The 12233-nt window shown below is 56.8% G+C and overlaps 1 protein-coding gene and 1 pseudogene across 1 annotated transcript in view; one reads left to right on the top strand and one right to left on the bottom strand.

The window, feature by feature from the left end:
• LOC127474810 (uncharacterized) overlaps positions 1-12233 on the bottom strand; it is a 1039526-nt gene that overhangs the window by 7786 nt on the left and 1019507 nt on the right. The window contains 1 exon segment of the mRNA XM_051796115.1: positions 1831-2223. Within this exon segment, the coding sequence (XP_051652075.1) occupies positions 1831-2223 (393 nt within the window).
• The window catches only part of LOC127474816 (zinc finger protein 850-like), a 454983-nt pseudogene that overhangs the window by 269831 nt on the left and 172919 nt on the right, over positions 1-12233 (top strand).

The following is a 12233-nucleotide window of genomic DNA, read 5'->3' as shown; positions in this document are numbered from 1 at the left end:
CCCGCCGCCGCCGCTCCCCGGGGCCCTCCCCGCTTCCTGCCGGGATCGGACACCGCCGGCGGCCCCGGCCCTGCCGGGCTCCATCAGCCTGAGCAATTGCTGCCAAGGAGGGGCCGGGGGCTTCCTCTTGGCCTTCGTCTCCCTGGCGCTGGGGCTCGGCTTCTACCTGCGCCAGAAGGTGAGGGGGGTCCCAGGGGGTCGTGTGTCCCCCCTGAGCGTCTGTGCCCCCCCGGGGACCCCCCACCCCGCTGTCACCCCCTTTTCTCTCCCCACAGAGCTCCTGAGCCGGCGGCGGCCGCAGCCCCTCCCCGGGGCCTCGGGCCCAGCCTGGACTCCTCCTGTCCCTGTGAGGATTTTGGGGGGTCGTGTGTCCCCCCCTCCCCTGCTGCCACTCCTGATCCCAGGAAAGCTTCCCAGTTCTCCCCAGTCCTGGTTATTGGGGGGCAGTGGTGGAGGGGGGGTGGATAACGAGGGGTGGAGCCGAGTTTGGGGGGGGCAGAACTGGCTCCAGGATGGATCGGGAATAGGGACTCCCCTGTTTCCCCCTGCGTAAACCCACTCTGGGGGAGCTTTGGGAGTGCACCTGCCCCTCAGTAGGCACCCAGCTCATCCCAAAAGGTGCTGGGAACCCCTCAAAACCTTCTTAGAGCTCCCCGAGGACCCCCAAACACACTCAAAGCCCACCCAGGACCCCACCCAACCCCTTTTCTGGGGGGACTTCTCTGGGCACTGGTGGTGCTGGGAGCCCCCCCGGCTGCAGGCGAGGAGCTCTTAGGTGAGCGGGGGGTGGTAAGGGGGAGGTCGGTGGGAAAAGGGGGGGTTAGAGGAGATAAAGGGGTAGTGGAACCCCAAACTGAGTGGGAGGGGAGTGAGACCCCCCAAAAGTGGAGGGGGGGACCATTGAGAATGATGGGAAATAAGTGGGAGAGGTCTGGAGAGTGGGGAAAGAGGAGGGTGGGACCCCCAAATTGAGCATGAGAGGGCTGGGGAGTGGGGAGATGATGTGGAAGGGGTGAGAGAGGGGAGAAAAATGGGGATTGGGACCCCCAGAGTGATCCTAATTGGAGCTGGGGATTGAGTGGACTATGAAAAACTGGGAGGAACAGGGAGAAGGGTAAAAGAGCAGGGGTAGTGTGGTGGGATAAACGGTCCCATGGGAGCCTTTGGGCACAGGAGGGCTGGGAAAGGGGGGTGGCCCCTCTGAGCTCCCAACTTACTGTACGGTGCTGGGGGCTGCTGGATCCAATCTCAACCTTGGATCATGCCAACAGTTTCAGTTTAGAGGAATTACAGAAGTGTGACTGAATCACTTTGGTCCCCTAGGTTTTATTGATGGCAAATCAGATCTATTGATAAAAAGGAATTTATTTAGGGATACAAATGATCAGACAAAAGATCTTCATCAGAATTACTTAGTGCACAATATATACACTAAAACTACCAGGAGTACAGGATAAGATAGGACAGTGCTCTACACTAAAGCAATTGTTGAAGCAATTCTACTCAAGCTGCCACAAAACGAGAAATTCTTAATTAGAGAGGGATGGAACTCCCCCAGACCAACGCTGGTGTGGGGATCTCTGCTCTCAACCTCCAGGAGTGACCCTGGGGGGGGCCCCAGCCAAGACAGGAATCTCCACACACCCCCCAAGAAGGGTTCTGTTGACAGAACCTGCCTCTGGGAAAGGGGACTGGCCCTTTGTGGTCAAAAGGGATGGACTGACAGTCACTGGACTCCAGGGGTTGCCTCCCCATCAGGGGCTTCATTCGGGGTGGAAGCAGCGGCCGAAGCTCTTCCTGCAGTCGGGGCACTGGTGGGGCTTCCCTTACTGGTGGGTCCGTTGGTGTTTGGTCAAGGTAGAGCTCTGGGTGAAGCTCTTCCCACACTCCCCACACTTGTAGGGTCTCTCCCCTGTGTGGATGCGCCGGTGGGTGACAAGGGTGCAGTTCCGATTGAAGCCCTTCCCGCAGTCGGTGCAGCGGAAGGGCCTCTCATCCGTATTGCCGCTGGTCTGAAACCTCTTCCCACATTCCAAGCACTTGTAGGGCCGTTCTCCAGTGTGGATGCGCTGATGTCGGTTTAGGTGGGAGCTGTGCCTGAAGCTCTTCCCACATTCCCTACACTTGTAGGGCCGTGCCCCACTGTGGATGTGCTGGTGAGTGAGGAAGTCAGAGCTCTTCCTGAAGCTCTTCCCACATTCCAAGCATCTGAAGGGCTTCTCCCTGCTGGGAAGCTGCTCAGGGACCACCAGCTCAGAGCTCCCCCTCAAGCTCCAGCCGCTTCCCTGGCACAGGCTGGCTCTTTCCTCCTCAGAGCACCCTGGGCTGGCTTTGGAGCCCCTCCTGTGGGGGGATCTCCGGCCCTTTTCCTCCCCGCTGCCTTCCTGCGCCGGGGAGCCCTTCAAAACGGCCTCTCCCACCAGGGTCTCACGGGGGGATTTGTCCTCTGGGCTCTGCCTCCTCAGCTCGGGGCCTGGGGCAGGAAGCAAGAAGGACAGGCAGGGGATTTGCCTCCGGCCCACAGGGAAGGCCAAGGACATCCCCCCAACTCCGGCCCCGGCAGGACGGCGGCGCCAGCGGGGTTGTCCTGCAGCCGGGGCCATGCTGGGCTGACAGAGCCAGCACAACACCCGCCCAAAGGGACACTGACTTCCTCCTCACCTGCCTGGGGGGCCCAAGGCATCTTCCTCTTCCTCGCAGCCTCCTCCTCCATCCGCCCAAGCTTTGGGAAGGACAAATCCTGATGGGGGGAAAACAAGGGCTGAGTGTGTTGGCTTGGGGGTTCCTCCTGCCCAAGTCCATCTCTAGAGCTCACCGGGCATCCTCTGTCCATAAAAACCTCCAAAACACCAAGATTCAGTCCAGAAAAACCCAAACCACTGAGATTTAAGCATATTCAGCCCAAAAAAATGTGTTTAATTGGGAGGATGATGGAAGTGAGGTCATTTCATGAGCACTTGATTGAGTTGCTATATTCTAATCAAAAGCTGTATTAATGTAGTGTCATTTAAAACGTTCCAGGGCTGTTCCACGAGGTTATCTGGCCCCCTGCCAGTTTAAGGCTGTTTCTCCAAACCACCAAACCACGGGTGCCAAACGCCCTGGTTGGTCAGTGCCGGCTGGGGGAGCGGGAACTCAGTGAGGGGATGAGAAAACTGCACCCAGGGCTGGGCTGAAAGAGGCTTCAGCACCACTTCTGATGGCCCAGGGGCAGCATCTGGCTTCTCCCAAAATGAGACATGGCACTTGTTCCTCTGCAGGGAGTCAAGGGCAGGAGGGTGACTCCTGCTGCATAGATGGAATGGCAGAGGATCCCTTGGGTCCCCAGGATGGATCAGCACTCAGGGATACAAACTGCGCTCAGGCTCAGGATGCAGCTGCCAGCACAGATTTCACTGCAAAGTCTGCAGGGAGTCAAGCTCTGGAGAGTAGGTGTGCAGGGACCTGAGGGAGGGATGGACAGGGGCCCAGCAGGGACAGCCAGGGCCTGCAGGGGAAGGCACAGGCACAACCTGGGCCCCCACACTGCCAGGGCTGTCTCTGCTCCTCCTTGCAGGCTCCGTGGCCAGGCACAGTTTGTGTTCCTGGGTGCCCACCATCTCAGCACTTGGAGACGCTCAAATCAGCGCCCGCAGCTCTGCAGCAAAGCCCCAGCTCACCTGGCACACAGGGGATGGACACAGCACCTGCTCGGGGATGGGCACTCACAGCTTCTTGTCTTCCCCACCACGGGGCTCTCCTTCCTCAGCAGCACCTCTGCCTTGCACTTATTCTCAGCCTCACCTCAGGGCCTGGGCTCAAGGACAGGAACCTGCAGGGAGGGGACATCAGGTGCAAGCTGAGGGCTGCCTGCTTGCACTGGCCTCTGGGCTTCTTTCTCCTTCTACAACCAGCCCACAACTCAGCCTGCTTTTCTAACACCACACATTTACAGACTAAGCTTGGAGATAGATATGGACAGACATCTCTATCACCCTGGGGATGGAGCCTCAAGCATGTGCTGCCACAGGAATGGCAATCACAGAATCACAGAATCAGCCACGTTGGAAAAGACCTTTGAGATCATCAAGTCCAACCCCTGATCCAACCCCGCTGTGCTTCCCAGACCATGGCACTGAGGCCACATCCACTCTCACCTTCAACACCTCCAGGGACGCTGACTCCACCCCCTCCCTGCCCAGCCCATTCCAAGGCCTGATGACTCTCTTGGCAAAAAATTGCTTCCCAATATCCAACCTAAACCTCCCCTGGCACAGCTCCAGACCCAGCCCTCTTGTCCTACTGCTGCTTCCTGGCAGAACAGCCCCACTCCCACCTGGCTCCAACCTCCTGGCAGGGACTTGCAGACAGTCAGGAGGTCTCCCCTAAGCCTCCTCTTCTCCAGCCTCAGCACCCCCAGCTCCCTCAGCCTCTCCTCACACCACTTGTGCTCCACTCCCTTCCCCAGCCTCGCTGCTCTTCTCTGCACCTGCTCCAGCCCCTCCAGGGCCTTCCTCAACTCAGGGCCCAGAGCTGGACACAGCACTCCAGGGGTGGCCTCACCAGCGCTCACTCCAGCCCAACAATCCCTTCCCTGCTCCTGCTGACACACTCTTCCTCACACAGGCCAGCAGCCATTGGCCCTCTTGGCCACCTGGCCACACTCTGCCTCCTCTTCAGCTCCCTGTCCATCCCCACTCCCAGCTCCCTTTCTGCCTGCCTGCTCTCCAGTCACTCTGGCCCCAGCCCGGGGGGCTGACGGGGCTTCTTGTGGCCAAAGGGCAGGACCCGGCCCTTGGCCTGCTGGAACCTCATCCCTTGCAATCAGCCCATGGATCCAGCTGGGCCAGGTCCCTCTGCAGAGCCCTCCTGCCTTCCAGCACATCAACACACCCCCAGCTTGGGGTCACCTGCACATTTGCTGATGAAATGCCTGGTTCTGCAGCAGCTGCAGATGCTCAAGGGGCAGCAGGACCAAGTCAGGGGCCTGGGGGAGCCTGGGGGGCTTTGGGGTGCGGGAGGGTCCTGGGGGAGCTGGGGAGGGGCTTTGGGGATTGGGGGTACAAATCAGGACAAACCAGTACAGACCAGTACCTCCTCACTGCTCCCCAGATCTCTCCTGGAGCTGGGCCACCTTGTCGTGGGACACCTGAGCCCCCCCCGGTGCCCTCCCAGTACAGCCCAGTGCCCCCAGTACAGCCCACTGTGTTCCAGTCCCAGGGTGCCAGGTGATCCCTCTTGGGGGAGGTTGGAAAGGATTTGAAGGGGGGGGGGAGATTTGGGGGGATCTGGGGGGGTTTGGATTAGAATTTGGGGGGTTTTGGGGTGCTTTGGGTGCATTTAGGGGAGTTAAAAGGGGTCTTGGGAGGTCAAAGGGATCTGTAGGGGGAAAGGATTAAAAGGAAAATGAGGGTTGGGAGACATTTGGGGGGGGTTAACGATGTCTAGGGGGAAAGAGGAGGGGCAGCACCAAGAGCAGGTGAGTCCTGAGACACCCCTGGGGTTCCCAAGACGTTCTTGGTGTCCCTAATTTCCCCCTTAACACCCTGAGACCCCCCCGGTGTCTCCAATGTCCCCAGGGCCTCCCCATGGCCATAATTCCCCCCAATTCCACTGTCCCCATACCCCTCCCCACTGCCTCCAAACCCCATCCCTGATGTCCCCAACCCTCCATCTCACCCCAGGAGCCCCCGTGGACCCTCTGACACCAAAAACATCCCCCCTCCCCATCACACTCATAGAAAGGCCAAGGGCATCTGGGGACAGACTGGGGACAGTCGGGGGGGTTTGGGGGGCACTGGGTGATTACTGGGGAATACTGGGACACAATGGGGGGAACCAGGGGGACCTGGGAGGACTGGGGGGTTACTGAAAGACACTGAGAGGGCACTGGGAGGGACTGGGGGGGAACTGGGCACACTGAGGGGCACTGGGAGAGAACTGGGGACTTACTGGGGGATACCAGGACACATGAGGGGGACACTGGGAGGTTACTGGGCCATACTGGGGGTAACTGGGTGCTCCCTGGGATACATTGGGTGGTCACTGGAGGGTTACTGGGCTATACTGAGGGTCACTGGGAGGTTATTGGGATATACTGGGGGCACTGGGATCCCCTTACCCGGATGTAGTATATCTCCCCCCTCTGATTTTGGGGAGCATCCCTAGGACCCCTCCCCTGGGGGCTGGGGGACCCCCCAAACCCACTGCTGGACTTTAGGGGACTCCACAAAATCCCCTCAAAACCCCGAAATTCCCTCAGAAATCCATCCCAGGACCCATCAAAACCTCCTCAAGGACCCCCCAACTCCCCTAAGAGACCTCATCCCCCCCGCCGGACCCCCTAAACTCTCTCAGTGACCCGCAAAACACACCTGGGACCCCTCAAGCCCATTCAGGGATCCCCCCAGTCCCTCTAAGGGAGACTCAAAGCCGCCTGGAACCCGATAAACCCCCCAGAGACCACAAAAACTGCTGCAAACGTCCCCGCAAAACCCACCCAGGACCCCCAAACCCCCTCAGAGATCCCCCAAGCCCACCTGTGAACCCCCAATCTCCTCAGAAACCAAAACTCCTTCAGGGACTCCCAAATCCCTTCAGGGACCTTCAACCTCCCTTCTCGAGTCCCCTCAGGACACCGAACCCCCTCAGGGACCCCTCAAAATCTCCTCGGGAACCCCTGAACTCCTCTGCTAAGCCCTCCCGAGCCCTCCAGCCCCCGAGGGGATCCCCAGACCCCGCTCCCCCCGCAGACCCCCCCAGCTCACACACCCAGCGCAGCTTTTCCCGGGGCCGCCGCCCCCGAATCCTCCACGCGCCAAAGATGGCGCCCTTCGCGCGCTTCGGGCGGAGACACCCCCGCCGCAGCCAATCAGCGCGCGGCCACGCCCCCTGCCCGCCCTCCGCCCCGCCCCCGCCTCGCGCGGGGCACCCCGGGAGATTCCCCAGTCAGTGCCGGGAACAGCCCCGGCAGCGCAGCCCCCGAGGGCACCCGGTGTGCTGGGGCTGGAGAGGACCCTCCTCAGCCTGGGCAGCAGGGCTGCGGGGGGGATTCCCTGACCCTCCCCAGATGGGCCCTTCCTGCCCACCAGCTCCTGCTCCAAAGGGCTCCCACACACCCCGGGCCACTTGTCCCACTTGGGCACTTGAGCTGCCCCAGGGCATCTCTGGGCAGTGGCCAACTCTGGGACTGCTCTGGCAAGTCATGGCCTGAAGCCACGAGTGTGGAATTTAGGAGACACTTGAAACCTCTGCAGAACAGAACTCTTGAGAATTGCTGAAGGCTTCCTGGCCAGCATTGCCAGACCTATATTTTTTTTTTTTTTTAATCTCAACAATTTTTCTCCATTTGTTTTCATTGACAACACCTTCTATATATGCTGTTAAGCTGATTCTTTCATTATTCTACATGAATAGTTTTGTGCAGCTACTTATCAAAGTAAATATCCCACCAGTGATTCAGTTATGGAAACCTGGCTCAGAGGAAGCTCCTGATTTTTGGGGCACCTTTCATCTCTCTAATTTTGCCTCTTTTCTTCTTCCTCTCCCTATTTTTGTCTTGAAAAAGCTCTCCAGGATGTGTGTGCCTGGGAGTGTTTTCATCCTCTGAGCTTTGCCCTGTGCCATGGCACAGGGGACAAACGCACCTTCTTGAGAAATCTGCCCCTCCTGCTCACAGAAGCCCTCTGAGTGCCCAGGTGAGATGGTGCCCAGGTTGCTTTGCTGGTGTGGAATGAAAGGGCCAGGCCAGAAAGGCAGAGCAGGGTGATGGAGGAGACAGGGCCCTTTGCAGGGGATGTGTGTGAGGCTGGGGAGATGAATGTCCCTGGGCCAGTGAAGGCTGTTCCTGGAGTCACCCCAGAAGTGTCAGGGCTCTGACAGGGCTCCAGAGGGCATCCTCAGTGCCCCTCCTCCCTCCACTTTTGGGGGGTCCCACTCCCCTCCCACTCAGTTTGGGGTCCCACCACCCCTTCTGTCCCCTCTGACCCCCCTTTTCCCACTGACCGCCCCCTTCCCACCCCCCACTCACCCGAGAGCTCCTCGCCCGCAGCCGGGGGGGGATCCCAGCACCACCAGTGCCCAGAGAAGTCCCCCCAGAGAAGGGGTTGGGTGGGATCCTGGGTGGGCTTTGAGTATGTTTAGGCAGTCCTCCAGAGCCTGTGTGGAGGTTTAGGGGGTTCCCAGCACCTTTCAAAGTGTGCTGGGTGCCTTATTGAGGGGTTAGTTCCCTCCCAGAGCCCCCCAGAGCGGGCTGACAGGGGGAACACAGGGGGGTCCCCATTCCCGATCCATCCCGGGGCCTGTTCTGCCCCCCCCAAACTCGGCTCCACCCCTTGGGATTCCCCCAAGCCCCTTCCCCACTGCCCCCCAATAACCGGGACTGGGGAGAACTGGGAAGCTTTCCTGGGATCAGGAGTGGCAGCAGGGGAGAGGGGGACACACGACCCCCCAAAATCCTCACAGGGACAGGGGGGGTCCAGGCTGGGCCCGAGGCCCCGGGGAGGGGCTGCGGCCGCCGCCGGCTCAGGAGCTCTGTGGGGAGAGAAAAGGGGATGACAGCGGGGTGGGGGGTCCCCGGGGGGGCACAGACGCTCTGGGGGGACACACGACCCCCTGGGACCCCCCTCACCTTCTGGCGCAGGTAGAAGCCGAGCCCCAGCGCCAGGGAGACGAAGGCCAAGAGGAAGCCCCCGGCCCCTCCTTGGCAGCAATTGCTCAGGCTGATGGAGCCCGGCAGGGCCGGGGCCGCCGGCGGTGTCCGATCCCGGCAGGAAGCGGGGAGGGCCCCGGGGAGCGGCGGCGGCGGGCGGGGCCCTGGGGGAGCCGCCCCGAGGGGTCCCCGCCGCCCGGGGCACTGAAGGAGCCGCCCCGGGACGGGCCCTGGCGGGGGTCGCCAGAGAGGGGGGCGAGCTCGGAACAGAATCAGCTCCGGAGAATAAACCGAGGGAAACCAAAGGGCCGCGCCGGGGGAGTCTCCGCCGCCCCGGAGCTGAAAGAGCTGCCCCGCGGGACGAGCGAGGAGGGGCGGCGGTGAAACAGTCGCCCGGGGTGTGGCGAGGGAGATGGGAATGGGATAAAAGAGAGAGAATAGAGGGAGAAATCGCTTTGTTTCCCCCCTCCCTCCCCACCCCAGCTCCCTTTTGTATACAGATAAAACCAGGGATCGACGCGTGCTTCCCTTCCCCCTTTTCCCCTCAGGGGATGAGAAAACAAGAAAGAAAACCTTGGGAAAGGGGGAGAAAAAGTCAACTCTGGAAAACTATCTGGTCTAAGTTTTGCTGCCAAAGGAAATTCTGACTCCAGAGGTGCCCAAGCAGCAGCAGAGCCCCCACCCTGCCCACTCACACCCTTCAGCCCAACATTGGGGTTTTCCCCTCCCTGGCACTGCCCAGTCCAGCCCCTCCCTGGTCCCCCCATCTCCCTGCCCCTGCCCCAGCCCAGCAGAGCAGCACACTCAGGTCTGGCCCTGCAGCAGGCCATGGAGGCCATGGAGCTCAGGGACAGGCCCTCTGGGGCTGCAATGCTCAGCACATCATCAGCTCAGGCAGCTCCTGCAGCCCCAGGGCCAGCCCCGCTCCCCAGCACAGCAGCAGAGAATCGGCCCCGGGCTCCTCAGGCCCCATTTGCCATCTCCAGGGGCACTGGCCACCACCAGCACCAGCTGGAGCAGCCTCAGCCCCTCAGCCCCCACAGTGGGACCCTGAGGGCAGCACACGGACTCCAGGGAGAAACCAGCAAGGCAAGGACCCTCTGGGGAGTCTGCTCCTTGGCCTTGTTCTTGAGAGCCCTGGAGAAGAAGAGCTGAGGCTTCAGGCTGTGCCCGGAGCAAATGGAGCCCCTTGTGTGGTGGAAAGAGTGCAGTGGAGCCCAGCTCATGCCAGCAGTGCCATGGCCACAGGACTGACCCAGCCCAGCCCAGGGACCAAGGCCCAGAGCACTGAGGCCTCACCGAGGCCCAGAAGGGGAGGGTGGCAGGAGAAAAAGAGCAGCTCTCAACAGACCAAATGCTGCTGCTCCCTGGCACTGCTGCTGGGCTGGGACTCTGTTTCCCTGCCCCTCTGCACACAGGCACTGCCCTGCCAGACTCATCAGAGGTCTCAGAAGATTGAACTCTCAAAAACAAGTCACTGAAGGATCCTTGACTTTGTTTCAATGCATTCCTCATTTACACAGACTCTGGGTCAAATTCAGGATGTAGACAGTGAACCAGACATGGGATGAATAATCAATATTCACTGTACACAACTTTATCCCAGGAGAAAAAACACATGAAAACCCTAACCCAGCACCACAAAAAACTGAGCAGGCAGGCTGGAACAAGGAGTCCCATTCTGAATGCTATGGAAGAGAAAACAGGCCATTTGTGCCTTCAGAAAAGTATCCAGTCATCATTTCCCTCAGGGCATCCTTGAAGAAAAAGATTTCTTAAGAGAGATACCAGAGCTTGGCAGCAGGCTGTCCTTCTTAGCTTGGAAAATCTCTGCTAACTTCCCTAACAATGGTACAAACCCCCCACATTAATGTTGTCAAACAGCTGCATCTGTAGGATTCATGTTCCAGCATTACCTAATGCACAATTATCACACCTCTTTTTAAAATTAAAGGGGAGGGAAAAAATAAGTATGGGGTGAGGGGAGACTCTCCACCCCAGTCATCCATCAAGTGTACATCCTGGCCACTGCTCCCAAGAAATTAAATATATGCTAAAAAGATATAAAAAGACATCAAATGCTTTGAGAAATAAAAGTGCTTCAGAACTAGATTTTAATATTGTCATGTGGGTTTTTGCCAGATTATAAAGTTGACTGAAATGCCAGGATACTGCATTTTGGAAGCGGCAGCAGCTCACATATTGCCTTGTATTAGTGGCTGAAGTGTATTGCTGATTCCAAAGCCAGACTATCATCATCTGTGGGGGAGAGTAGATAAATAAATAAATAAAAACTGGCATTCCCTACCAACCCTGCTGCCTTGAAGCACTCTTTTCAAGTGCGGCCTCCACAGGAAACAAAGTTAAGACCACTTTCTTTTGATTATAGTGCTTTCCCCAGGCAGGAATTTTTATTTCAGTTAGAATCTTTGAACCATTACATTTTCAGTGATGCATTTTTATATTTACAGTTGACATCTTCATAGAAAATTGAAAGCTTTGAGCAACAGCTCTAAAGCATGAAGGTTGCCTGCAGTAAATACTTAAATTATTTTACACCCAAATGGAGCCTGTTGGTTTTAGTTAAAATTTAATAAACCTTAAATCAATGACCTTTCTTTTACTGAAAGCCTACCCTTTGGAAAACTAACTTTCCCAAGAAACATATTTGGGTGAATAAATGCCAAACAAAAGGGTATTGAAATCTAAACATTTTCTCAATTTATACCTTGTGAACATTTAGTTCCTAAATTCCCAAATGCTACCTAATGAACAGAACAGTGGTGCCTTGGTCGAATCACATATCATTGATTTCAGTGTCACAGGGATCTCATTGACACGAATCAATTAGAATCCAAAATCAATCAAATATGTTCATGCACTATCATTCATCAAATTTGAATATTCCCAAATTAATTTGAAGCATGTGAAAGAACCTGGAAATAAATTTTGAAAAGGTACAAAAATAAAAATCAGTAAACTTTGAGAAGATAATAGTGCATCTGAGCATGTTTCTTGCCTGCTGGGGTAAGTTAATGGTGAATCCCACCTTCCCTTCCCAGCACAGGCTGAGATATATTCTTTTTGGAACATGAAAATACCCAGGGACTGAAGGCAGAGGACACACCAGTCAGTGATCCAGCATTATTTTATGAACAGCCTGTTACACACCCAATATCAAACATGCTGCCAGGATATTACAAAATGCACAAGTGTGTTACACTCTGAAAAACTGCACATTGTAAGTGAGCCACTGCACTCCAGGGAGAAAGAAAGGAGAGAATTCCTGAATCTCTACCAAAAGCATGAATAGATGTGGCCACTTATCCAAAGAGCTGTTCTTGTTGCTGAGGACTCCTCTCTGAACACCTTCACCTGTAATTCTGTCAAGGTAATAAATCCTTCCACTCATCACAGCACACTCAAAAGCACCCTGCTATTTAATGTCAATGGAAAAATGGCCCAAAGTGTCTAAAACATTTCCTTTTGCTCCTGTAAAAGTGCTGGCATTTTACTTCCTTCCTGATAAGCCAGTGCCAATGGACCTGATTGTTCTTTTCTTATTCAAAGCATATCAGTAGTTCCAAAGCACTCTCCATCTTAT

The sequence above is a fragment of the Manacus candei genome, unplaced genomic scaffold (genome assembly GCF_025592945.1).
Source record: "Manacus candei isolate 608988 ecotype Guabito, Panama unplaced genomic scaffold, ASM2559294v1 h1tg000045l, whole genome shotgun sequence".
Classification (NCBI taxonomy): domain Eukaryota; kingdom Metazoa; phylum Chordata; class Aves; order Passeriformes; family Pipridae; genus Manacus; species Manacus candei.
The sequence above is the reverse complement of the archived record's forward strand: the minus strand, read 5'-3'. Positions and strand labels throughout refer to the sequence as shown.